This window comes from Bombus pascuorum, chromosome 12 (assembly GCF_905332965.1).
Source record: "Bombus pascuorum chromosome 12, iyBomPasc1.1, whole genome shotgun sequence".
Lineage (NCBI taxonomy): Eukaryota > Metazoa > Arthropoda > Insecta > Hymenoptera > Apidae > Bombus > Bombus pascuorum.
This window is the reverse complement of record NC_083499.1, coordinates 9,354,076-9,381,758: the sequence shown is the minus strand read 5'-3', so window position 1 is coordinate 9,381,758 and position 27,683 is coordinate 9,354,076. Positions and strand designations below refer to the sequence as shown.

General features: G+C 36.9%; 3 protein-coding genes across 11 annotated transcripts in view; 1 reads left to right on the top strand and 2 right to left on the bottom strand.

Moving 5' to 3' along the window:
• The window catches only part of LOC132912644 (voltage-dependent calcium channel subunit alpha-2/delta-3), a 78,497-nt gene extending 65,683 nt beyond the window's left edge, over positions 1-12,814 (bottom strand). Inside the window, exons 1-19 of one of the 5 annotated variants that reach the window (XM_060970240.1) lie at positions 12,542-12,814; positions 11,741-11,927; positions 11,040-11,579; positions 10,500-10,907; positions 10,085-10,399; positions 9,293-9,349; positions 7,943-8,023; positions 7,790-7,864; positions 7,581-7,685; positions 7,437-7,508; positions 7,205-7,352; positions 6,577-6,643; positions 6,309-6,478; positions 6,107-6,230; positions 5,701-5,733; positions 4,820-5,094; positions 4,332-4,672; positions 3,984-4,226; positions 3,541-3,894 (exon numbers count right to left, since the gene is read on the bottom strand). In XM_060970240.1, coding sequence (XP_060826223.1) covers positions 3,541-3,894; positions 3,984-4,226; positions 4,332-4,672; positions 4,820-5,094; positions 5,701-5,733; positions 6,107-6,230; positions 6,309-6,478; positions 6,577-6,643; positions 7,205-7,352; positions 7,437-7,508; positions 7,581-7,685; positions 7,790-7,864; positions 7,943-8,023; positions 9,293-9,349; positions 10,085-10,399; positions 10,500-10,907; positions 11,040-11,579; positions 11,741-11,927; positions 12,542-12,618 — 3,672 coding nt within the window. In that variant the 5' untranslated portion in view covers positions 12,619-12,814. Of the gene's footprint in view, positions 1-2,811; positions 3,895-3,983; positions 4,227-4,331; positions 4,673-4,819; positions 5,095-5,700; positions 5,734-6,106; positions 6,231-6,308; positions 6,479-6,576; positions 6,644-7,204; positions 7,353-7,436; positions 7,509-7,580; positions 7,686-7,789; positions 7,865-7,942; positions 8,024-9,292; positions 9,350-10,084; positions 10,400-10,499; positions 10,908-11,039; positions 11,580-11,740; positions 11,928-12,541 lie in introns of those variants that run through there. The other 4 variants (XM_060970241.1, XM_060970242.1, XM_060970243.1 and 1 more) reach the window with 4 other exon arrangements.
• Positions 378-1,966, top strand: LOC132912658 (peptide chain release factor 1). Its single transcript, XM_060970282.1, has 2 exons — positions 378-869; positions 959-1,966. Exons 1-2 carry the CDS (start codon positions 536-538, stop codon positions 1,861-1,863), a joined length of 1,239 nt encoding a protein of 412 aa, XP_060826265.1. The 5' UTR covers positions 378-535; the 3' UTR covers positions 1,864-1,966.
• A 596-nt stretch (positions 12,815-13,410) lies between the features above and the next one.
• On the bottom strand, positions 13,411-27,663 carry LOC132912625 (voltage-dependent calcium channel subunit alpha-2/delta-3). 5 transcript variants are annotated; one of them, XM_060970196.1, is made up of 15 exons: positions 27,550-27,663; positions 26,004-26,194; positions 24,787-25,295; positions 24,257-24,338; positions 21,694-21,956; positions 20,657-21,066; positions 19,769-20,088; positions 18,501-18,761; positions 18,099-18,227; positions 17,164-17,525; positions 16,677-16,881; positions 15,627-16,197; positions 15,182-15,540; positions 14,355-14,651; positions 13,411-14,260 (listed from the first exon to the last, which is right to left on the bottom strand). In XM_060970196.1, the coding sequence occupies exons 3-15, from the start codon at positions 24,870-24,872 to the stop codon at positions 13,967-13,969; spliced, it is 3,639 nt and encodes a 1,212-aa protein (XP_060826179.1). In that variant the 5' UTR covers positions 24,873-25,295; positions 26,004-26,194; positions 27,550-27,663; the 3' UTR covers positions 13,411-13,966. The 5 variants fall into 5 exon arrangements, with proteins under 5 accessions (XP_060826179.1, XP_060826183.1, XP_060826180.1 ...); XM_060970200.1 differs by lacking the exon at positions 18,099-18,227; XM_060970197.1 differs by lacking the exon at positions 26,004-26,194 and having other exon boundaries at positions 27,550-27,638.
• Between the last annotated feature and the right edge of the window lie 20 nt (positions 27,664-27,683).

Here is a 27,683-nt window from a genome sequence, read left to right as displayed (position 1 = left end):
TTATGAGTGTCTATAATGAATATCTGTTGCTACAATAAATTATACATTTTAATTCAATTATATGTATACGTAAAGAGTAAATGTTATAAAAGATGGTGTTCCTGTACTCTATTTTTTAATATTATGCAAAGCTAGATAAACTTAATTGAATTGAGATTATAAAAACTATCGAAATAATGATACAACCTGCTGTTACCAACAGAGGTAAACTTAAAATATTATACTTAATCAAACATTTCAATTTTTTATTTCTAATTTTGTAAGAATATCAGCTACTCATATAAATATAAATTGTGATTATTTTAAATTAAGGAACTTAGGTTTGCTTTAAGAATATATAATTTACAAAATGTATATAATTTTTAAAGAACAGTTTGTATTTCCTTAATGTTTTCTATACTGATAGCGTTAATGCCATATTGGCGCTTTCTTCAGTTATAAATATAAGCATGTGATAGGTGGTTGTATTTTTACTTAAAGTCGCGTAAATGTACAATGGAACATATCGTGATTGCGTAATAATTTGTAATGAAATATGTTATTTCTAATAAGAGGATGTTCGCTTAATATTTATCAGTGCTATAGAAATTTCATAGCTAAAACTAAACTGGTCGAATCGTGTTATCCAGTGTTCCTTAACCTCAACAAGAAAGTTAATGCATCTATATGTCAATTATTTTGTTCGAAAGCGACTTTATTTGTAAATAATGAGCATGTTAGAAAATATTTAAATCATCTTACGAATGCGTATCAAAGTGGTAATGAAAAACGAGGAAGTATTTCTGATATTTTTAAATTACAAGAAATACCCCAGTTGCTGAATGAGAAAATTAAGATAATTGAGAATATAAAGGATTTGAACGACCTTGGTAAGTACTTCGCATTCATTTACATTATCGTAAATTAAAATCCTCTTTCCTGATTGTTTAACAAATCTATATTATAACTTATGTTTTAGTACCTGAGAATGAAGAAATGAAAGATCTTATAAGAGAAGAAGGTTTAACATATGTACGACAGATGTCACAGATTGACGAGAAAATTTTAGATATTATTTTACAAAAAGTAGATACTGAAAATTATGATAATGTTGTTATGGAGATAATACCAGGTGTAGGTGGTCAAGAAGCTATGTTGTTTGCTAAAGATTTATTAGTTATGTATGTAAATTATTTTGATCATTTAGGGTTTAGTTATGAGACATTGGAACAGCTTGAAAGTGACACAGGTGGGTTAAGGAGAGCTACTTTATTAATAACAAATAACAATGCCTTCAAGAAATTAAAATATGAAAGTGGTGTACATAGAGTACAAAGGATTCCAATAACAGAGAAGTCTGGTCGTTTACATACCAGTACAGCTGTTGTAACAATCACACCAGAACCCAAGGATGTTGATATCAAGATAGATGAGAAAGATTTGATAATAGAATCGAAAAAAGCATCTGGAGCTGGAGGCCAACATGTAAATACTACAGATTCAGCAATTAGAATAACTCATATACCCACTGGTAAAATTGTAACTTGTCAAACCAATAGGTCTCAAATAAAAAACAGAAAGTTAGCACTAGCGAAACTGAAAACTATATTGTTTGAGGAACAATTGGACCAACAGGCTTCCTTGATTAATAAAATACGTAAGAAACAAATGGGGTCGAGATTGAGAAACGAGAAAATCAGAACATATAACTTCAATCAAGATCGGATTACGGATCATAGAATATCAAATGGCACAATGTACAATTTAAGAGAATTTATGGAAAATGGAGCAGATCTGGAAATACTGGAGGATAGACTCTACAAGGATATGCAACCAAGGACCACGCTGGAGATTATAGAGGAGATGATGAATCAATTCAAATAACACTAGTCCAACATTTGCCATTTTGATAAGAAATGATTTTCATTTTACATAGGCAAGCCATTGTACATAGCAAATTGTAATAAACTCTGTGTAATACAAGTAACATCATTTGTTTTTCGGATGAAAACTCGCCACGTCTTCTATCAATAAAACCTTTCTGTTTCGTTCAAGGAAGCAGAGAAGTTATTGAAGTAGAGAGATCAGTTGTTTATTTGAAAAACATACAACAAGATTTTGTTTCTTTTTTTCTTTTACTTTTGTTTCGTTTTGTCTCGTAACCGCGTGTCCAAAGGCACACATCCTTGTAACTCTCATATAATACATTAATATACAAAATTAATATTCGTAATCTCTATAAATATCAAACGACACGTTTTACATCGGTTAATGTACAAAGCGCTGTGTGTGTATGTGTGTGTGTGTTTCATAGTATCATGAATGTATAACTCTTATATACGACCCTGCTCGCATATACGTAGTTTCCTATAAAATTCTACATAGTTGAATGCTCCAAAAATTAACATTAGCGATCGTGACGAATTAAGTTCGTGGTAAATGCGATTTCATCGTTTCCTCACAATTTCCTTCAACCGATTATCCCACGAAATGTAGGTGCGTCCTCCACCTACGAGCGTTTCTCGCGTGAATTAACTTCCTCCTTTGTACCACACTTTAAATCTAGATCTTAAACATGTCATATGTATTTCGACCGCTCTAGAATTTTCTTCCTACGCAAGATTGGTCGAGTGTATGATTTGTAGAGTAACTAGCAGCGACAGTATTTGAATGAGCAATGTATTTTACATTTCCTCATTCAGTATTTCTATACGCGATATTTCTTTTTCTTAAGAAAGTATACTTTTGACTACTGCTTTTTTGTCGTCTTTTCTGATCTATGTAAATTTATAAAATTTTGATTATATCCATCTGTTATCTTTCTTTTTTCCATTTCAATCATACGGGAAAAGAATAAGTGCCGTAAAACTTTCGAGAATTTGATTAAGTACCTATAACAAGTCTAAGAAATATAATCGAATCAACAAAAGCGAAGAGAAGGATAAAAAGAAGAAACAGAGCAGGGACGTATATGAAATAGACACCGCATTGCGTTCCAGGCAGTAAGATTGTTTTTTTAGGACTAGTTCGGCACCGATTCACGGGTATACATCCTCTTTAAATTTCGTTAACCCTGATCCCGTGACATAGTATAATCCTTGAGGTACATTGATGATTGGACCAATTAGTATAGAGGTGCAGACCCTGCTTGCACCATCGTCAAAGTACCATTTCAGGAGACAGTACCAGGACTCGGAAAATATCTCCCTATTATAGCGTCGCTATAAACACTAGAACATCTTGAAATCGCGATAACTATAAAAACGGAAAAAAGAATATCGATCGATTCGTAACGAATTATTACGAATTGTACTTTTCTTTCGTTTAATAGCTTTCCGTAAAACGTCGATAAATGTAATACGTTTTTACGAACCCGAAAAACGTTCTAAGGACATCTATATACTGCATAGCATGAACGGTCGTGAAGATAATCGTTCCATTTGATAATCGATTCCGAAAAAAACAGCAGTGTGTGAATTTGTAACTGAAATTTTAATCGCCTTCTATCTCTTGTCTTTCGTCTTAAATCGATCCAATGAAACATTAATGTTGACCGAAAACGATAAATGATAAAAGAAGAAGGAGGTAGACATTCGGCGCCACGTTCGAAGCTAAACCGCAAAGATCTTTGATCTCGCTTTCTCTCGCGTGACTACGAATACAGGATTGAGGTCTCTTTCGTTTTAATGAAGTGAGCGCCTTCTGGCATACCAGTGAATTATTCTCGTAGATTATTTCTTCTGGAATAACGCTCAAAGGAGGCATCATCATTTGCTCGCAGTTCTCATCAATGTTCACAACCAGAAGAAGCATGTTACTGTATTCAACTGGTTGTACGATGTACTTACATCCTGTATTTGCGCCTACATCTGTGTTGGACAAATTGAAGGATGCGTTTCGCAAGTACAGATATACCTGATAAAATTGAAAGAAGAATGGTGTAGTCTCGTCGCGGTAAAATTGGAAAATATGTTACAATGCAACTGATATTTTATGAAGTTTACCTCTTGATCGCAAGCTTCTGGTCGTGTTCGATTGATCAAAACCTTTTGGTCGAATAGCCTCTCATCCTTAGGATCTATCGGTGGTTTATCTTCGCTTTCCTGATAGTCTTCATGCATACCTTCATCTTCGTTCGGATAAGCATACGCTTCTGCGTAGTCGGATTCCCAAATTCCAGCTTTGGCCCAAGCCCAGGCTGCTTGGCCGATGAGCCACGAAACCATCTGTTGCATGTGTTTCCATGGCTAAACATGTAAATACAGTAACACGTTAAAAAATATCATTATATGTTTGTATTCAATTCTTCATAAACATTTTACTAATATAAATAGAAAATAAAAGGTTCTTACCGTCAACAAAATGCTTCCATCATTACTAGTTTGCTTACTTTTGAAGCAAACTGCTTGATAGTCGAATATTCTGATTTTTTCGAAGACACCTTCTTTTACCAAACTAGACATAATTGGTCCTTTCAGTTCACCAAAGAATTTCCCAGCATCAGATTTATCTTCGGCTGCGATCACGTATCCATTGTCGTCGATCAAGTAGCAGGCCCAGTTATCCGCAGCGCAATCTGTGCATTTTTCACCTCCTTTGCAACTAAATGTAATATTCTGAAAGAGAGCCTGAAGAGCGGTATGTTGGAACTGGAAACCAACAACCGCAGCTGGCGCTTTTTCCTTATCAGTCCCTGAAGAATAAAATAAATAATTGACTTCGATATTTTTATCCGATTTATCCTTTCGAAAAACTTCTAGATTTGTTTTAGGTCACTTCCAACTTTTTAATCTTCTTTTAATTTCTTCAAATTTATTTATCTTTTTACGCGACACTTTACCGATAAATATGGCACGACTAGCAGTGACAAGAGTAGCGTTGTCTGCCCCTTCCTCGTCGATTGGCACGGAAAAGACGAAGCTATCCGAATTCACGTAGTGCTGTTCCACAGCACGTTTGTACCACACTTCGTCGATAGCTCTGGGATACATCTTACTGAAGTGGTCATCAGGAATAGTTTCTTCTTCGTTTATCATGAAGTCCTTCCATCTTGTCAGACCACTATGGGTAGCCATGAAGGCAAGCGTTACGCCGAAACGTTGTTGGAAATCTTTCCTACAAGAAAAGTGGTATTAGATACATGTAGAGGATACATTCTTTCTTTAAAATCCAAGTTCTTTATTTTCTAAAATGCCGAGATACTATATTTGATATAATACTGCATTATGGGAATACTGGCTGTGGTTACTCATTTGCTTCGCTTCGTTTGATATTTTTTCAGTTAGAATTTGTTATTTATACTAGATTAGCATGGAAAGCTTCACAAATGAGTTTGACTACTGTACAGTATAATAAAAATGATTCTTCAGTTTTTCAGTCGTCAATGTCCTCTTCCTCTTCAAGGTTCCAATATTGAAAGTCTATCTTCTTCCTCGGACTATAATACCTTTTACTAATCAAATGTACAAGGAATAATAGAAGAATAAAATACAGATTGTTGAGAAGATTTAAGGAAAAGAAACATTAAATGAATGTTACAAAAAGATATGTTCTTAATAGTAACAGAGATAATAAATTAATCAACAACAAAAAGAATAAGTAGAGATAAATAAAAATATACAAACTGTAGAACGAAAGTTTGTACAAAGAAAAAAGCAATAGCACATTGTAACCAACTGGTTAACTTCTAAAAACGTAAGGTGCGTTTATGATGGACGTTACCTGGGCAGCAGATTCATCAGCCTAGCTAAAGGTCTGCATGGCGTTAAAGTGGTCAGTATTAGTAAAAAAGGAAATGGGTGCACTTTTTTGTTAAAATTTTGACAGAGGAAAGAATAAAAAGAAAGAAACGAGAGAAGAACTGTGCAGAAAACGTAAAAATATAGAGGGCACGAAAATGGACGCTCACCGAACCTATTTAATGGTACAGTGGCGTATAAACATCTTTTTCAATCTTTTTAATCTCTTTTTTTAACAATTTTAACGATTCTTCTCAAGAGAAGATGATATTCAATCCTTAATATCCCCAGACCATTGAAGCTTCATATAATATATATTTTTAAAGCGTACAATTCACCAAGAATGCTTTGCTATTTTGTTTTAAAAATAAAATTATATCGGTACTCACCCTGCCTCTTCGCGTGCAGTTTTGGGATTCGCGAACCATTGGGTTACCTTTGCATCGAAAACCAGACTCAATAGAAGATCCCTGTCGCAGTAATAAGAGTCTTTGTCCGCTTTGTATGGTGTAGCTATTCGAATCAAAGAATTTGTCAGTTACCGTTTCATTTTATGAGGATATGATAAAGACAAAGTATGCGGAAGCTTACGTTTTGATTTGCGGTGAGTGTCATTACCGGAATTCGTGGCTGAATATTCCGGTGGCTGGGATGGCTGTTTCATGTCATTCCACCTCCAGCCTGGCTGGCGGGTTCGCTGTAGGAAGTGCACAAGCTGCTCTTCCGAGGTATTGAACGGTCGGTCATCTTCATAGTGATACCTACATCAGAGGATTATTTGAATCGTTATAGTTCTACCAAGAAATAGCTGAAGAATAAAATTGTAAAAAAATTGATTACTTTATATTTATTCACTTACTTGCAGTACAGCCAATGTGGATGTACCCGCCAGTTTTTACCAGTGAAATAATCAGACACGTTCTTGCCTATAACGGGCAATCTTATTAAAATATGATTAACAAATAATTGGAAATGTAATGTAACGATGAATTAAATTAGTATGATCGCAATGTATTGGTCAGAAGAAGTTTAAAGAATTATTCGTACAAGAGACGTAAAGTATTCGAAGAGTTTCTGAGATTTAGACCAGAAGTTTGAACATTCCCATGATTGTATGTCCTAGAGGGAGAGATAACTTTATTTTCGCGGCCTTTTTGATTATATACGCAGGCAAAAGTTGCCAGCTTCTCCCGCAAATGTGTATGCTCGGTGGAAAGTTTGCAATCAAACTTCTACCGAACTTTCCACGTTGCATATATATCTCTGCTATTGAATAAAACATTGAATTCTATTTACAGGCACCGTTGAGAAGTTTCGAGACGAAATTCTCTCGATTATTAAAAGTTCAGCGTCCGCAGATGCGTCTGACCATTTTAATTCTTGAATGTTGCTGGTTTAACGAGATTTATCTTTAATGTGGGGAATTACAAGAATGTAAAAAAGAAACATTATTTTAGTCATTGTTGAAATGTATTTTACGAACGTACCACTAACGTGTGAACGATGTATTTCTTCGGTTGCGTGCACGCGATAATTTCCAATGTGTTCATGTTCCGGTAGACTAACCACCACCGTGAATGGTGTATTTGGTATACCTGTGTAATCGTACTTCCTCCTTACCCTACCCACACGTTTCTTCAGAAAAAACAGAGAAGTTTAAAATTAATATTTCTAATATTATATTGTTCTAATTATAATACCGATCTTAATACAACTCACCATATCATCGTAATGATATTTCGTGTGCAGTGTCACGCTACCGTTTTTTTGGTCGACCACGTCATCCCGAAGCTGTGGATAAATGACTATTACATATATAGTAGTAGAAATTATTTATTTTTCGAGAAGCTAATTTATATGTACCATAATAATTCCTTCATCAAACTCCCTGGGTTCCCTATCCTGATCCATCAGCTCAACCTCTGCCATGTCGACGCTATTGTACGCTGGTTTTAGGATGCCCTGAAACTATATTTCCACCACCATAAATAACTGTAATGACATTCGTTAGGTGATTTCGAATGACATCAAATAATTTTAAAGAAAAGTTAAATACGAAGAAAATTCCTTACCACTGGTCGGAGGTCCGGATGAATCAGGATGAAACCGTTATTTGTCACAATGAACGCGTATCCATTGACGCCAAGCTGTTTTTGAAAATAAAAAATGAGAATTAATATTCTATTTCTAATAGAAAGAAACTAAGCTAAATGTAATCTACTCACTAAATGTGGCATCATGAGTTTCTGTATCTCTTCGATAGGAACATCCGTACCAGCGACGCCAAGCAGATCTGCGATTCGTGTCTACACAAAGAATCATGACAACGTTTTAATAAAATCCAGTAAACAAATGATTAATTTGTGTGTCAAAATTAATTACAAATCATCATCATCCCAAGTCGCATAACCATAAGCGTATCTACCTTCTCCAATATAAACGCTATCACAATAAATTCGTCTAATGATACACGTTCTAGAATTCAATAACGATAGTTACTAAAAAAGAAAAAACAATAGCAATAATAATAATAATGTTCACTGACGATACTGCTGGACGTATAACTAGCTCAACTACGTTCTCAATAATAACGATAATAATAAGAACGATACACAATAAGGACAATAAACGTTTGACGCAGGCTATCCTAAGTGTTAATAATCAAATCACAATTAGCCACGCCTTTATCGTTCCGATAGCCGTCTATTTTTCTCCAAATTTACTGTAAAAGGATTCTTTATCGAATACTAAAATAAAAATATCGAAATATATATAAAGTGAATACTGTAAAGGAATAATACAAGGAATTTGTTCTATCTCTTCTTCTCTTGTCATATGTATTAGTGGAAAAGAAGATGGCCATAGGAACGATGTTCGAATTAATTCTACTATGTTACTTGTCTAGCGAAATCTAGCACTCAATAAAACTGATCAAATTGTACCACGTGTACTTGGTACTCATTTTATACCCAACCAAAATATTCTCTCTTATATTCAGTATGAGTATACGTATACATATATAGACACTGCAGAACCAGAAGTTCTTCTACGAGTCTCAATGATAATAATAATAATAATGGTAATATCAAGAGGAGGTATCGTTGTTCGCAATCCAACAGGCGAGCGGGATTATCCGCTTTTTTCTACTCGTCTCGAACAGGGCACAGGGTAGACTAAAGTACCTAAACCTACCTAATGATTAAACTAAATCCAATGCTAATGTTAGACCAAAGTAAGATACCAGAGAGACGAACGTAGACCTAAATGTAACGAAAGATTGTTACGCGACATCGATTTCATCCCTGGATATCCACGTCTCGTTTAAAAAAATTGCTATTTCCTTAATTTACATTATCTTACAGTAAAATATAGCTTTCGTCGTCGACATTACAAAATAAAATAATCGTCCATTTCTATTAAGAAGAGCTCTAGATCAGGCAGATCAATTTTCCATTGGTAAACGTGGAGACCAGAAAGGACCAAGTCGCGTACTTGAATACAATAAGGTGAAAGGATGGGTACAGGGTTCTATGCATTGAAACAACGTTGCTTGTGTTTTTTGTTTAGCTGCCAACCTCTCTTGTCTCTGTCACCCAGTATGCTTCGTTCACCAGCACCTGCCTTGTGATGTTCTGTGGACAAACAGGAACTTAAAACCAAAGGAAAAAATGCACTCATTGCGGAGGTGATTTGCGCGATTAAACGTTTATCCGTCAACGAATAAAGAGGGTAATACGACACGTGTTGATATCGTCTGATCGATCGAACGAAGGCAGTGGAGTGAAAAGGGGTTATCATGGGGAGAGCGATGATTGTGAATGCCTGCTTGCTCGAGTGTCTCGATAATACCACCATCGTTAATTTCATTTCATTCAATAATATACATAATCACAAAGGAAACCTGAGAATCGCCCATTTGATCATGGTGTGATCGAGTAATTGATTGATGTTCGAATTCTTACGAGCCAATGTATACACAGGTATAATAGGTGTATCTCACCGTAAATAAATATTAATAGAACGGGGTTAATGATAATCTGCATACAGCGACAGGGACGTTAATCTATTCTCGATATGTAATAACACAGGTTCCAGGATATTTTTAATGATACCTAAAGTTGAATCTTTTATTTATGCACCATGGATATTGCATCATGTGACGTTGCATGTAATTGCATATATGTAATTACATCGGGTATACTTGAATTTCGAAATTTTTCATAGCGATCTTCACCATCCGAGACAGAATATAATTTTTTATAAGAATATATGCGGAGAATCTAACGTAAAACAGTTACGACGTGTCCTAGCACGTTTCTAGAGAATTAGTTGTTTTAATTGAACCGTGTAAGGAAGGAAGATCTTACCGCGTTCTCTCGTCGGTCGAACACCGGCATGCTAACCGAAGTCATTAGCCTGTATTCCTGAAGATCGCCGCTCTGGTCATGCGATTTCCTCTGCTTTTTCACGAATCTGCGATCTCGTTCCTCGGCATTGAAGAATCTTTTCCTGCTGTGAAGCATGAGGAATCTCTCCTTCTGTTCTTCGCTTTCTCTTTGCTCCCACAACCAATCGGTCATCTTTGGATCTGTCACGTCGGCGTAGACTGGAGTCCAGATCGTTGGATGATCCGTACGACCGAGAACCAATGGTCTTGCCATTACAGGAACATATTTAAGTACCTAAATACGACAATTTGTTAATTAATTCTCCCAATTGATGTATAAACTAAACTGAAATATAAATACTGATCAATTTAAAGTACAAAATAATTAAACATACCTCTTCCCTCACTTCAGCCAAGGTGCAGAGATGCACGAAGTAACCTCTGTTAGCACAGGCCATCCACTGCACCTCCTTTACGTCTGCCACTTCTCTGCCAATCAGATAAGTGAACATTCTGACAGGCATGTCAGCTTTAAAGGGCTCGTTGGAATTATCTTCCCAGTTGTATGTCTCGAAGATCTCCTTGTAGTTGTAAGGAACGCCGTCTGTTATCAGCATAATCGCTTGGTTGCATCTGGCTCCTTCCCTCTCGGTTCGATAGGTTCCGAGGAGCTCGAATGCGGTGGTCAAGGCCAGGGAGAAATTCGCAATCTTCTCCGTGTCTAGATTCATGATAGCTCTCTTTAATTCCCTCACGTTCGCTAAATTAGCTTGTACTAAGGTGTCGTTGAAACATGGCACCACCTGAAATACCATTTTTCACTGGTTCTATAACTGGTTATCATAAATATGATCGATAACTAACTAACTCATATTTGCTTTGTTATAGAATCTAGCTGTTCGTTCTTAATATGGGGTCATCTCTGTGTCAATTACCTCTTTCGTAACGTTGGAGAACGTTATGATGTTAACAAAATCATTGTTTCCAAGAGTGTCCAGAATATTATTCACTACGTGTCTAGCAATTTCTCTGCGAATCCCTGTCATACTACCGGAAGTATCTATAAGAATAAGAATGTCTTTTGGACTGGTAGCTGCCTCGATGTACCAACTTCTGGTTCTGCAGTCGAACAAATCCACAGGCTCCATCAGCCAGTTCATCGCAGGATATTGTCTCATGAAACCAGTCGCGCTACCAAAATATTGCCAAGACAACGAAGGATCTTGTTCGTAGTTGTTGATGAAGGTTTTATCCAACTCCTCGGACCATTTGATCGCCCTAATTACGTTAGATGCTCGATCATAGACATTCGTCGGAACGTGAACTGCCGACATGGTCAAATTGACTTGACCGCCGAAGTGAGCACTGTGTTTCAGTTCGATCGTGTTGTTCTTTGCGTTGATATATAAGAAGGACTCCGGAGGGTCGGCATCTGGAGCGGACAAAGCTGATGTTTCCGCGACATCCATGATTCTCTATGATAACATTTTAAATACGACATTTACGAATTGCATGATTTTTACCTAAAAGCTGACAGATTGTCGCAGATGTTATAATCTATATTATTAAAGACTTTTTATTAATAAATTTATAGCGCTAGGATTTATTTCTAGGCTGGTTAGATTAGACTATGTACCTTAATAGCTGATATCTTCGATTCCATCATGGCTTTGATGTCTTTAGCGATCTCGTGGACTAAAGCAGTGCCATCACGTGGCTTCACTGCTGCCTGTTTGTAGCTCTCGGTGAACTTGTCCACGTTGGTCACAAACTTGCCCAACTGCGACAACTCGAAACCCAACTGTTTTGCCCATGTTCCCACTCTGTACAGAGAATAAATTTCAAATGGTCGCACTACTCGTGTACTACTAGTCTGACATAATGTTATGTTATATTATTTTAATGTTATGTAAGCAGTGGATGTATTTGAAATATTACGGTTTACCAATTGAAGACAGATTGAACTTGAAGAAATTTCTTATAACTGCACGGAATAGTAAGTCAAATCTAAAGCTACCCATATAATTTGTAAATAATTATACAATTGTCTATTTAAGTGTCTCAATTGTCAATGCTCAAATGTCATCAAATGTTTCAAAATGCCAATAACAGAAAGAATATAAACGTGTTACATAAAATCCATAAACTCTACCGTTCCTCGTTTTCAACATTCTACGTCTCTTGTAAAATCTCCAATTATTCCAAGCGACCTTCGCTAAAACTACAAAGGGACGACCTACACAAACATACCAACGAGGAACGTGTATCAACATCCACGTTTTCATTATATCAAGGGTTGCGCATGTGGACTAATCGTAATAAACTCTTGAAAATTCCAACCGTTCTATCAACCACATAAAATTCTAATATGGAAAAGGAAAAAAATGGAAAAATTCTCATGTACGAGTTACTGGATGAATAGTCGTTTCGAACTTACTTGTCGGATGATATGTTGTCACCATGTGCCTCGATCAGGATCAGGATGACAATAGCAGGCAGGAAACGGAGCCTCATAACTCTCGTCTTCTTCGGCGCTCCGGTGTTTACGCGAGGACACGGTAAACAAAACTGAGGCCGAGAGAAGACTCGCGTCTGACATTAAGGATACTCCGGTCCGACCGTAGTCGTTGTCGTCGTGCTCGTCGTCGTCGTCGACGTCGTCGCCATGCAGTGCGCGCACCGTTCCACTCCGGACACCACGGTACTCGCCAGTATGGTTTATCGATCGTTCGGTGAGACGTGGAGCTTGCGCGCGATGACGAGCAGAGAGGCGTCGGAACGGCCGGCGAGTCCCGACGCCGCGTCGCCGTTCGTATAAGCATCCTTACGAAATTGATAATAATGTTTGTCTCTCGGAAAAGTCACCTTCGAACTGGGCCGCCCTTGTTTTTCCAAAGATTTTCGTAGCGGCGATTCTCGTAGTTATTGTAGATGGCTGATGTTTTCGCAAATTTATAGAATCAGAGAGAACGTTCGAGTTCTTCGTTGATTCGACACGTTTTCGTAGATTTCTTGGAATATGAGGAATGACGAAGTTGATAAAATATAACGATTGATTGGTTTAAGAATGAAAAGATTAGCGAATCTATTGTTAGATTTGAGAAAATACCTGCTATGGTTATCGCCCAGATTTAAGAAATGGTCATCCTTGAATTTTTAATCTTGTTTAACGATAGGAAAGAGGAGATGAGGAATCCAATGAGTTGGCGTTAATGGAAGCTTTTCTAAAACAGGAATTGTTGAATAATTAATTTTTCTACATAGAAAAAGAAACTGATTGGAAAAGATTGAAAAAAAACTGATTAATTTTGATTAGCCATTTTTAACGAGTATAATTTTATTCGATACAAGAAAATGGAATAAAAAATTACAATTAAGCTGGCGAAGGAGTTATGATCTAAATATCCGAGTGGAGGAGGGTACAAAACATTTTCTGGGGCAAGCTCCTTTCACCCTATCAACAGACATTCTGACGCCAACAGAAAATCGTATCTTGCATGGATAGGGAGATATTTCGTCAGGCTTTATGTTCTCTTTTCTTCGCTACAATCGATTCGTTCTTCGATGTCTTTGGTCCACGAAAAAAGAACATAGTCTGCTTTACAAAACATCAAGCTGAATATTTCTAATCTGAATAGCTATCGAAGTTACAGTAATCATCAATCTTACGTTTTTTTTAATAAAATTAATTCATCTTAATTATGTTTCAATATTTAATTTTATTTTTTTGTAAGAAGTTATAAGGTTCGACATAATAAATATTAACGTTATTATTATCATACCATTTATATACTGTAATTCGCATCGTACTCAAGGCAATTAATATCGTTAAACAAATCCATAACCTTCTTGTTTTAAACAATTATATAAATATATATAAGATTCTAGCTACAACGGTAGAAAATAATAGCAAAGATACAGTCAATTGTGATGCCCCTCCGCAGTCCTCGATCTCATATTCCAAGGGATGCTCCGTGAAGCAACCTTCAAGACGCCTCCTTTTAAGATCGTTTAGTGGAATTTTATGGCAAGGCGCGCTTTCCGAGCCATTCGTGTATTCAAGCGGCGAAATTGTCACCGGTGTTACCTCTAATCTCTTGTAACAGGTTGGATACATAGCATCGACGACCACCAATAATAAATTTGTATGCGGAACCTGCGAATCATATCATTTGTGATTTCTTTTTTCATGTTTTAAATTAAATTATCGGTAAAGTATACTACTGGAGAGTAAAATGAAAGACACTGACCCTACGAGCATAGAACGGCCTTGAGCAATAATCCGAATGATTCGTGACGCCCTGGCCAGCGATCGTGTTGTTCATCATATAAAGTACCCTTTTCTGGTCGCAAGGATAGTGATAGAGACAAGGGCGAGGCGGAGGCGGCGGGTCCGGGGCGTCTTCATCGAAATGGACTTTGGCGTAGCCGACTGGCAAGTTCACGAACTGGGTCGTGAACCACGTCACACGTAACAGAAACCAGAGCAACAGTTTCCAGATGTACATCAGCGGGTCCGTCAGAGAAGTGGCCGCACCGCTGATGCGCTGTGGATACGGTTTTGTTCCCGTGAGATTGTTTTTGTCTCGGCCGAGTTTCTCATTTTGTTTGCGAAACGTTCCACGACAAGTTACGGCTATCTTTCGCCCGGCGAGAGAACTTTTTCTTCGGTGGAACTTGGCACGAATTAGAAATATGTCGCCAAAGAGCGGACAGAATCGTACAGTTTCTAGGAACTTTTCGATTATTTGTTTTACTTGTTTCTTGGGCTTCTTTTCGAAACTTTACCTTACACTCGCATGCTTCTCGAAATACAGAGCTTTTAACAAACTCTCGCTCGGTGATGGAACTTGAAAACTTGAAGTTTATATGTTATACGATTGCGGATGCTGGGTATAGTAGGTAGGAGAAAAAGGTGAAAATGGAAAGGAAATAAGATTTGTCCAGGTCTTACTACAGAAAAATCTTGTCGTTGCATATGGAAATTAATCGTTACATGACAATTTATAAAAGCAGAAATGAAGAAAAGGTATGATTGTTTCGGTTACTAGAATATACTATAAGTTCAAGTACTTACAACTTCCTCACACCAGGCTTGATAATCGTAAATATCGACAGGATTATAGAGACCCTGGCCGACCATGGAATTCATCACTGCACCCTCCTGTGTCCCCATGAACTGACCGGTGTCGTTGTGCGCTTCTGATATCACGATGAAGCCATTCTGATCGAGCAAGTAACAATCTATCCATAAATCGCAGCAGTTTATCGAGGATGAGTTTGATTGGCCGGAAGTTAGGTTAATAAATCTGTTATAAAGATCCTTCATTGGCATTTGAAAACCGATCACTGCTGCTGGTGCAGTTTTGCGGTCGTCTTTAGGGAATATCCCAATCGAAGCTGTTACTGTAGCATTTACTCCTGCTTCCCAAGGAACTGAAACAATTTAAAAGATAAATAGATATTTAAACGTTAAGAAAGTAGGTAAGCAATTTTATTAAGAAATGATATTTTCCAATCACCTGACAGAGATATGCTGTTAGGATCTAAAATATTTTGGAAAATGGCACCTTTATACCAAGGTTCGTTTACAGCTCTCCTGTGAAGATCACCAAAAACGATGCCATCATCGTCTTGGGGTAATTTGTTTGTATCTAAATTATGCCACCTAGTTAAACCACTCTGAGTGGCGACGAATCTTAAAAAAATTTTATAATCTTCTGCTAACTGTCGCGCTCGAGGATCATCCAATACAAAATCGCTATTGAAGCTGGCATTCGTTGCTTTTGCATCGAAAACTAACAGCTGCATCAATTCCTTGTTACAATAATAATCATCCTGTGACAAAGTCCGTCTACCACAGTTAGGAACATGGTCAGTTTCATTTTCGTATTGTTCAGACCAACGCCAGCCAGGCTTATTTAACAGGTCCAGGAAGTGTCTCAACTCTTGTTCGGGGCTGCTGAATTCGTGACCCTCTAAATAGTGAAAGCGACAGTATACCCAACCGGGGTGTACTCGCCAGTTGTTGCCCGTAAAGAAGTCGGAGATATTCACCTTCAAGTTCTGGTTCCTCCGGATTTCGTCCCCAACCTTGAACAATGTAATACAATTTTTAATTTAGGAAATTTTTTTATGAAGATGATGATTTAGAGTGAATTAAGGATAACCAGTAATATGTTGAAAAAGAAAAAGCTATTATTCAATAAAGTAAACTATTATTTTTTTAAATCGAATGTATTTTTAAATGTTTTTAAAAACGGCGAAAAATACATGTTGCCGTTTCCGTTATTTTTACCATTGATTGTTAAACCATAAGTTTCGAGCTTCACCTCAAAGTTACATTAACTGCAAGGAATTTTCCGCGCTCGATCGACCATTAAGAGGTTTCCGCAGATGGTTGCTGTTTACCATCTAAGCTTGCTCTAGGTTTCAAAGTTTATGCGCTCCACAATCTCGAGAACGCGAGTCCGAGTTTGTGGCATCGGGTTCACCGGAACTAGCCGAAATACTCCGGGATTCCGTAAACTTCTAGCAATGCGTGTGTACACACGATATCCTGAAAGGATTACCTTGATCCAAGTTGTGCCATAGTTGGGTATAGCGACCGCAAGGCCAAAGGGCGTTCCAGGGAGAGGCGCGTAGAAGTAGTCACGTCTTTCGAGAGACACACGACGGTTGTCGTCGTAATGCAATTTCACGGGTACTCCTTTTAAGCTGCCTTTTTTGTGGTCCACCAACGCAGCTCGTAGTTCCAGCACCTCTGGCCCGGGGTTCCTGTACCCGTTTTTAATAAAAACTCTTCTTAAACCTCTAAGGTCTGCCGCGTGGCACGAAAGCAATATCTTCCTCTTTCAGGAACCGCTATACTTCGGAGATTTATCATGACCAAGCTTTTAGAATAGATTATTATATCCTTTACTTTTTTATTCTTTAGGAAAGAATGAGTGTAAAATTTAGATCTTTATTAAATTTGACGCTATACAGACAAACATATTATATATGTTTCAGACGTACTATATTTTTGTAAATGTAAATCTAAAAAATAAAGGAAACTACCTTGGGCCACGACCATCGTCCAAGATCTCCACTTCTGTGAGATCTATGCTGTTGTAATTCCGCTTTAATGTGCCTTTGTAAACGGGCCTCAAATCTGGGTGCAGTATCACATATCCGTTGTTGGACACGATGAAAGCATATCCATTCACGCCCAGCTTGTATGGCAATGTAAGCTTTCGAATGTCGTCAATTGGTACATCCGTGCCGGCTACACCTAGTAAATTCGCTATTCTTGTCCGATTGTTGCGATTCCCTTTACGGTCGAACACTGGCGTACTGACGGATGTAAGGAGCCTGTATTCCTGCCAAGCTGTCGTGTTCAGTAGAGATGCATCCTGTCGAACGTCCTCACTCTTGTGGAGCTGTTGAATGTACAATTTAATTATTTGTAAGTTTGTAAATTCATAGGTATAGGTTTAATTTGTTTTCCCTTCTACGTGTATATTATATTCTATTTCGTGTTATTCTATGATTCAATCAGTGTAAAAAAGTCACACTTATATATATATGAAAAAAAAAATAATAACATTTGAGGTTGTGCTATAAAATCTAAAGAACTATTAAATAGTTTATAGATGCTGTGCAGTCTTGTTTGCCATTAATTAATATTTTACGACTTACATTTCCTAAGAAAAGTATTGCATGCAAAGAAAATACGAAACTTTATTTCCATTCAAAACGCTTTAACAATAGGTCAATAAAAAATCGCATTTTACAATGGGATTAATTTTCGGGATACAGGGGAGCAAGATTAAACGCGAATGGAAATTAAAATAAAAGTGCCTGGCTAACGATAATTATATGCAGGATTCGCCTAAATTTATCTGCTGGGTGTACTACTATTTCTACATTCAACTAAATGCCAAGGGAAAGAGCGCATCGAGCACGATAAGACAGCTTTAAAGCTACAGGGATGATTGTTGCTTGCTCTGAACCTTCTGTATGTAGGTATCGTCCTCATTTATTCGAACGCCCAGACGTTTTCCTTTCAGAAGTTTCTGAAGCCGTGATTGTTGCTCCTTGTGCTGCATCACCAGCCACAGCCAAGTGGCGAGTGCTGGATTCTAGCGAAAGGTGAATCAGAAAATTTACAGAATTGGGGACACTATGTACAAAGTGAAACGGTCAAAGAGGAAACAGTGCCATAGATGCTTTTCGATGTGTACAGATTGTTAACATAGACAAACGTTTTACTTTCTTCAAACACCTAAAATGATCTAATAGTCGGGTAATTTTGATTATGAATTAATTATAGATCAATTGTTTACACGACAAAGATTATAACGTGATTATACATTATACAATTATTAGTTATCTGTACAAAGTGATTATCTCACCGTAATGTCCGCGTAAGCATGGGTCCAAACGACAGGATGCACCACATCCTGAAGAACCATAGGTCGTGCGACCACGGGGATGTATTTCAGCACTTGTTCCCGAACTTCTTCTAGTGTGTGAACATGCGTATAGTAGCCGCGATTTAGACAAGCCATCCATTGAATTTCTCGAACTTTGGTAACTTCTTTTCCCAAAAGATATGTGAATACTCGTACAGGAATGTGTGTGTCATTATCTCGCCAGTTCCATGTTCTGAATACCTAAATAATATTCATATAGATTATATCCTTTCGAATGTTACTTGATAAAAATAACAGAAATAAAGTTAGTTCGAATAGATAGTAAAAAGAAATAGAGTATAAAAAGGTCGTTCGGAGCAGCATATTCACAGCCATAAAGTTTCGCGTAATCGTGGTGCAACTGTGCCGCGGCGTTATCGTTGATGATGCGTTTTCTAAGCGCTAGAAAGAGTGATAAGGAAATGCGACCACTGTCGCGTGAAGAGCGCCGATATATACGTAGATACTGAGTAAGAAGGAGAGAAAAATGTGAGAGACAGACGGAGCAGCGTGAAAAGAGGGAAAGAGTAGGAGGAAATGACGGTAAGAAGGAGAAAAGACGAAGGAAAGAGAAGAAGACCGGAGAAAGATGAAAGGAGCGGAAAAGAAAGAGAGGTAGAGATAGAAAGACAGAGATCGCTATGATTCTCGTCGATTCGAGTGGGATCTCATAAAACTGAAGAGCTACTCATCGAGGATAGAGCTGAAAACGCGACCTTTTTCTCCAATGGAAATCGCGCTCACCGGACCTACTTAAATTTAGTGCGGTTTCGCGACAACGTAGCGTGTTCTTATGCTCGATAGTATAATTCTTGTGAAAACGTAGCTCAGCCAGGGCGAATTACAATAAGCACAAGTGGGAAGTTAAATGGTCTGTAAATAGAAGCGAGCTCTGTATTTCTATGATAGAGCAATTAATTAGAGGGACTTTCTCTACATCATGAATAATAGCATTCAGATAGATGTATAGAAAAATAGTTGGGGTATACATATGTACATATAGATCCTCTAGAAAATTGTTTCCATTATTGTTAAGTCTTAATCATCTATTTAAGCGTAATTATCTCGTCAGATAAAATCGCTTTTTTCTTACTAAATATGCTGCAGAAAAGATCTACAGTTTTAAGAGAAAAAGATGAAGAGATAATTAGTAGCTTAGATAAATAACATAATTTTTTATGAGGAGATATGAGGAGATATTGGTTTACTTCTGTCAGATTTCCAGGAACGCCATCCGTGACAAGCATAATTAACTGATTACACGATGTGTCTGCACCACACCCGCGTGTTTCTCTGTATGTGCTTAGTAGGTTGAAAGCTCTAGTGAATGCTTCTGTTAGATTAGCGAGTCCTTCTGTTTTAACATTTGCTATAGCATTCTTGAAAGTGTACACATTTTCTGGAGTAGCCTGGATTAGCATATCTTTGAAACAGGGCACCACATCGTATGTCACGTTTGTATAGCTCAATACAGTCACGAAATCATTATTTGACAGAGTATCCAATATTGCGTTCACCGTTGTCCTTGCTGAAAAAATATTTATGAAAGAGTGGAGATAAGTATATTGAATATTTCACTTAGAAAGGAAGGGAAATTGGACTAATATTAGTTTTCACATCATTAAAATAACTATTTTTCTGTGATTATATTATACCAAGAATGAAAAGATTACCTAATCTTTGCGAAGATTTATGCGATACGATTGCGTCAATATACTCTATCCTCACTAAATACTGCACGTGTAACCACAGATTCGCGGTGCATTCCAAACATGCATTACATAGTTTACACGGAGCAACCACAAATGCGTTCTAATTTTGATTCTAACACATTTTCCGTGGTTGCATCAGACCGTTATAAGTTTCAAATTTTATTAACGCATATAGTACATATACGAGTACGTAGAAATATGTAGAGCCATAAATTGAAGGGAAACTAAACAGTTTCTTAAAAAATGTTAAAACTGAATCAAAGTTAACGTAGCTCTATCATATCTCTCGATTACAAAGAATATTCTCATGGAAATTACTTCTCATTTAAGTTAAATTAACTCCACTCTACGATTAAAAAATTGAAATACTAATATTTCATTCACCAATAGTCTTTCCCATGCCCGTCATGCTGCCGCTGGTATCCATCAGTATTACCATGTCCTTGCTACAAGTCGCTGCCTCAATGAACCAGCTACGTACTCTGCAATCATAAATGTCAGGCTTTTCTTCATCTTCTTCATCTCCTCCTTCGTTGTCCTGCGTAGAATCCATCTTCCACTGCATGGCAGGATATTGTCTCAACATTCCCGTGACAGAGCCGAAATATTGCCAAGACAAAGCCGGATCTGACTCGTAGTTTTGTTGGAAGATATTGTCGAGGATCTCGGTTTTCTTTATATCCTCGATCACCGCTGGTGACATGTCGTACACGTTTGTAGGTATATGCACTGACGAAAAGCTTGTATTTACTGGTATATTGTAAAAGTGTGAGTCAGGCGTTAGCAGCATTTTTCTGTAAATATTTTTAACAATCGCATTTATATTTTGTAATACGGAATCAATTATTTTTATTGTTTATAGAGAAATAAGAGGATTATGAAAGTATCGAATGTATTTTGTAACTAATACTTGTTCGAATTTCATCTCATTTGATTTTCATGTTTCAAATAAATGCTATCAATTTCTTCGACCGTCAAACTATTCAGACCAAGACAGAATGCTAGACCCAATTTGTGGTTCGAACATTCACCTACGAATCGATGCCGAAGACGTTTCAAGCTTCTCAGCCTAATTCCATTCGGTACCACTACTCAGAATGCTTCGATATTACGCACGAATTACGTATTATTACGTATATACCACTACGTACTATAACTGTATTCGTTCCATGAATAATATTGTTCATCTCAAATAATCAGTAATCATCAAACGATATAGATATACTTTCACAGAAAAATCGACTTGCTGATTCGTCTTTAATCATTTACAGCTTGACTAATAATTTTTAAATAACTATATTTCTTCGAACAATTGAGAATGAGAATGAATTTAGATATACAGTATACGTATAATGAAAAAGTGAAGGTAGATAGATATTTGCAGTTTATGCTAAATTGGATAAAAGCAATTTCCTATGAACCTGTAAGCATCGATGTTTTTTTCCATATTCGATGGAATCTTTGGTAACTCCTTGTTCACTGGACTATATTTTCCGGATACGTAAGTGAAATTTCCCTCCTCCTCGTCGTTCTCCCAGTTTTCTGCGTGTTCCTCAGCCGCCATCCGGATGCAGGTCACCGCGTCCATCTTCCTTCGGAGCATCCTACCGACGTTCTCGCTGATTATGTTCACCAACTCCTCCCCGGACTTATTTTCCACTCGCGTGTTCATCGCTTTGTATTTCTGCAATTCATTCGGGACTACGGTTATACCTTGCCTCCCCTTCGACCTGGATTCTACCGCTTTTTCCCTCTCGTCACGCCATGCTACTATTAATTTCTTGCGCCGAAACCGCGGCCTTTTTTTACTCGTACGCGCCCGTGTCTCATCGTATTGTTCAAAAGAACAATACGTAATGAACCTGGTCGTTCATTCCTTCGCATCGGAACAAAGTTTTTGGGAAAAAAGAAGGAGAAACTTTACAGTTAATATTTTTATAATACATCGCTATGGTAATGTATGTATGTATACGTATAATAATAGTATATGCATCGATTTACTTTTTGTAGTTGCGAAGTGCTATGTACAAGTGGTACAATTAAAAATTGGAGATCTTTAATTATGAAACTGAATTTTCATACTACATATATGTTCAATTTTGAGCTTCGAATTATAAATTTTGCGGACGATTTACAAAAACATTAGAGCACAAAGCTCTACGAATGTCAACTGCTTCATGATCATTTTTCAAAATTTTACCCGACTCGTTTATAGTAATGGCTGCATTTTTCGCATGGTTGTGCTTCGTTCTTGATAAAAGAACAAGAATGATCGATAAACAGTGTAAACCAGGTTCTCTTCTATTGACCAATTTTAGTCATATCCTTGTAAAATATGTACGGTTATTATAGTAAATCTCCTGCGATCCACTTTGGATAATTAATACAACTAATAGTCTATTGTATTACAAATCCTGGCTTAGTTTTATTAATGATGAAAGCCATGAACCATCTGATGAGAATGCAATGTCACTGCATTATCGTGAATTATCATAACACTTGAAGTTTAGTTCAGTATAAAATAAAAATAAAATTATATTCGTTTTCATAACAAAATATTTGTTGGAAAGACCGTCTACATTTCTTAGTGAAAAAATATTAATCATAAATGTAAAAATTTCTTTTTTCTTTAAAAGACCTCTTGTTTAGTGAGACATTAACTTTTATCAGCTTTTATGGAGTTATGTTTTCCCGTTATCAACTCGTACATTAGTATTTTACGTTGTTTAACAAATAGACTTCAGCAGACGCAATCTATTCATTGTTCAAAACGTATCGCAGGCGGCATCTGTACACGGAGATCGCGCTTCAAAGCGCAGAACACGTTCCCTACGCAGATCACAAGTACTTTCAATTTGCGTACCATAATTTCAGTTGCTTTTTCAGGGCCATCTAAGCTATATATAGATAACGGATAATTTATTGCCCTCTCAATGAATTATCTCTCTATAAACCAAAATTACCAACTAAGTTATTAACGGCCAAGTAACCAGTGCAAGAGTTTGGCGATTTAGTTTATCGTAGGTCGATACATTGTATCTTCGTTACCGCTTATCACAGACGAGTAATGCATTTATGTATTTTTCCACTTTCTCTTCTTAGATAAAGTATAGTATCCGGACTGCAAAATTTTTTATCTGAATGTGACTTTTCGGGAGTATTTAGGTTGCCAAACCCGAAGATGACAGTCGCTATTCATGGAAATGAACGATTCTGAAAATTCGGTTTTACCAACATTTAGCTGTCAAAGACCTTGACCGTAGAAATTCGTGCAAGACGATGATCATACAGAGCGGTAAGCGGTAATACAAGCGGTGGCACAGCCAATGCTAATATTCCAAATGCCAATTTTGTGCTTACCGCTCTCTATATGATCACAGCCTAGCTGGTCCAAATCTAAATAATCTAAATCTATTCCAATACTCATGGTTCAAATACATACAGAATAAATCACACGGTGGATTAAGCGTACCAAAGTTTGAAAAAAATATCCTCAAGATCCACGAAGTCGTCATACATCAACAAGTCGACCGAGACTTTTTACGACTTATTTCCGTGAAAAGTCATTTCAGGCGATTGGCTCATTTCGGCTTCGGCCGAAAAATCTCTAAAAAGTATAATTCTTCGAATATTTTGCAGTCCTGATATTATGCTAGTCTCCTTCTTTATCAAATATTTTCTTCTTCTTTTTGTCTATCTCGCATGCCTAATTTTCTTCTTTTCTGTGTTGATTATTTTTTACATTAGTAATAACTTTGTTTCCCTTGTGTTTTGTGTCGGTCTTTCTCTTTTACTATTTCCTTCTTCTCTGTTCGTTAAGTCTTCTACCTCCGTTAAGTGACGATAATCATGTACGGGGGCGTGACAAAAATAGTTACACGAATCAACCGATATTGATGGGCAGACATAGAAAGAGAGAAACACGCGATCGCGTGTAACTTATGTATCGACATAGATGCATGTACGAATGAAGATCAAACTTACGCTTAATAGCTCTTCGGGTCGCGCCACCTTTTCTGCAAGTTCCCATAATTCGTCGCCCAAGGTCTCTGCCCATCGCGTGACTCTGTAAAGCGATAAAATAATGAATGCACTTTTTAATTTCTGTTCCATTAAATGAATAATTAAACAGATCATAGAACATCTATTGTCATCAAATCTGTACACATTTTAGAATAACAGTTATTGATTAACGATATTTAAAGAATGACGAAAGTATTTCTCCTTGAATTACCATAAAGTACTATTGATTTTAAATTTATATTTATATTTTGATAATTAATGGAAATAACGGAAATTGAAGACGATCTGTTAAACTAAAAAGTAATACAGGTAAAGTAATACAATGTCTAATCCCTGTCAGTTTCGATATACGGTATACACCGTTCCAAAAAGATCAGAAACAGTTAACGTGATCGTATCCATTAATCATTTTACTATTTATATGTATATTTTTTATTCAAAATAATGCCGCACCTGATCTAAAAAGGATAATAAATATTAACATTACTTACATGTACCCGTCTTTAGCCAAGCAACCAGTGCATAGTAGGAAGTCAATGGTGAGAATGATCCAACGGATATCGAGTCTCTGTCGCATTGTTCGAGAGATGAAGATTCACGTTACACCACGATTTAACCGCAGAAGAGATATCGCAAACCCATCATTCCGTTCTGTTTTCTATACTTTGTGAATTTGAATCGGTGGCTGCACGTTTGCCTCTATCTTAGTATCTTCGAGTCTTCTGAATCTCGAGAGACCGGCAAAGGCAAGATGTCTCGCTTATTTTTGGTACACGAACGGTGCGTCGTCTCGTAAACCAACGAATCACAAAACTCGGTTTTCCACCACGTTGTTTCCTTCGCGTGGTCCCGTATATTTATAAAATTGTAGCTCTCGGTTAGGATCATGACTACGCTTCCAAATACTTGTTCTACATATGTATGAGTATTAATCAACCGTAGGAAATCCTTTTTATTGGCCATGTGTTCGAAATATTTTATCAGCATAATACATTAAATCCTGAAAATTTGATAATTTTATCAATTGCTTTTATTTAGGATTTCATATACAGGGTGTTCCATTCAAAGTTTCAGACAACTTACGTTTTATTGGAACATTCTGTATACTCAATTGTTCTATATATAGTGTAATAATGCGTATAATAAAACTATAAAGTAAACGGTAGATTAATTTTACTTTCAAATAAAGTACAAGCATATTAGATTCTAGTAATACAATTAAAAGAAAGTCTTCGTGTTTGAAGAAGCGCCTATGAATCCTCAAACACGGTATTAATTGAATAAAACGTCTTACTACCGGTAACTAATGATACGCGTAAACCGCTTACGTACGCATACACGGGTAACCGGAGATCTCTGTAACCATAAAAAAAAAAAATGCATAGGCGTATAGGAGTTACATTCTTGCGGAGATTCCGAGTGTCGTTTTCATATTCTCAAATTCATCAGAATTTTATAACTGGGAAGAATTGAAATTTACATACAACAGCATAAATAAGAGACGTGCAGCGTCGAAGCATCTACCGTAATTTGACCATGCTTTAACGCACTATTGCATAGTTGCATAACGCCGAAAACACGCACACTTGACCGCTCCATCATCATCTAGTAGCCGATCCACTAATGAACGCCCGGTCGGTGGCGTGCAATCATTTAAGGTAGAATCAAGACACGTCATACGCTTAACAAGTTTCAAAAGACTACCTACCGCGTACGTGTTTGCAATCAGCAAAATTGCTGCATCGTTGCTACTTGCTGAGACTATTCAATACCTTATCACACGCAACCACTGAACGGTGGTTGTGCGGTAGAATATTGTGTATGTGCTCGAAAGTCTGGTGATTCCAGCCGACCAATCACCTCACAGCTTGGTCAACCTTCTTTTCCTAGTAGACCATCCTGTACGGTTTAAATAAGAACTTTAGGAAAACTTTCACTGCCTCGTTTACTTTACTATTTTACATTCTTTTATATTAACTGTTTACCTTAAGTATCCTCAGTTCTAAATTCCTTTTATTTAGAGTTTCCGAGGTATACATATAATGAAACGATAAGATAGATGACTTGTATATATAAAATTTGTACAGAGCGATTTGTAAAGCGAGCCACATCATCGATCATCAATTCTTCGAAATATTGCATACTGCTTGGTTCACGATCTACGTTGAAATCAACAAACCGATTCGACCTCGGGGAACCCACCGCAGCCCTAATTCGGTATCCCTCGTAAACGTCCAAAACGACGATGTGAACCACACGATTGCGTTTGCGTAAAACCTTGACCACGCGGCCCTTTTTTCTTGCAGGGGAGATAAACTAATATATTTACCTGTGCTAAAAAGTTTTAAGCATGGAAAGTTATCTTTATAGTGAACGCAATAAAATATTATACTTTCATAATTCTTATAATCAGTGAGAAAGCATATCTACTAACAAGGAAGACGTAACCCATTCAAAGAATTAGAGAAATCTTCCTTATAATGAATGAGACAATGCGTGACATTACGAGTCAATGGCATTCGGTTCAGAGCAACCATGTAAGTACTTATGGACGTATAGAAAACCATATACTCGAACGAAATTAATGAAGTTCCAAAACGTGGCGTGCTTTTAGATGATTATTGTACAATTAAAGTAATATCTCCTTCTTTAGCGTTAATAAAGTTATCATCTTTTATTAACTGATTTTCACATAGGGTTTCGCAATAGTGCTGATTGACACCTCGGCAACCCTTACATAATACAATGCTATTTTCACTAAAATGACAATTATATGAGTATTTAAGAGCAACATAAGCTGGCTAACGAGCAATTAGCGTATTAACTATTTGTTTAATCGATCGATATTTACCGTAAAACTTGCACAGTTAATTTTTCTACGAACTAATTATCTATTGATTCTTATTATTTAAATCTTAGATGAATTTCTTATCTTTTCAATCGGTCTTCTATCTATTTTTACTTAATATCATACTTAAATATACATATATCACATTAATATGCACATAAAATATATTTTAGATATGAATATGGATCTACAATTATGGTATTTTTCAGTTTTTTTTTAAGCAAACATCTCTTAAATGTTTAATTAGGAAATATTAAAATAGTTATTCTAAAAAACACATTATTAAAAAAAATTCCACTCCGTCAACATCAATATGTTTCTATGAGAAAGGATCCGGGGGGCACTACGCAAAGGTACGTTCACCGTAAATACATAGTAAGTCGTTCATAAAAAGGAGGAAACTCACCGGCAATTATTATCAGAACGTGTCGAAAAGGTGGTCGCAAGGAACACAGTGCCGTATACCACGGGGGAAACAGCTGGTGCATAGCGATTGATATTGATTTGAAGCACGCGGAGCCGGTTGCCGGGCAGTCACGG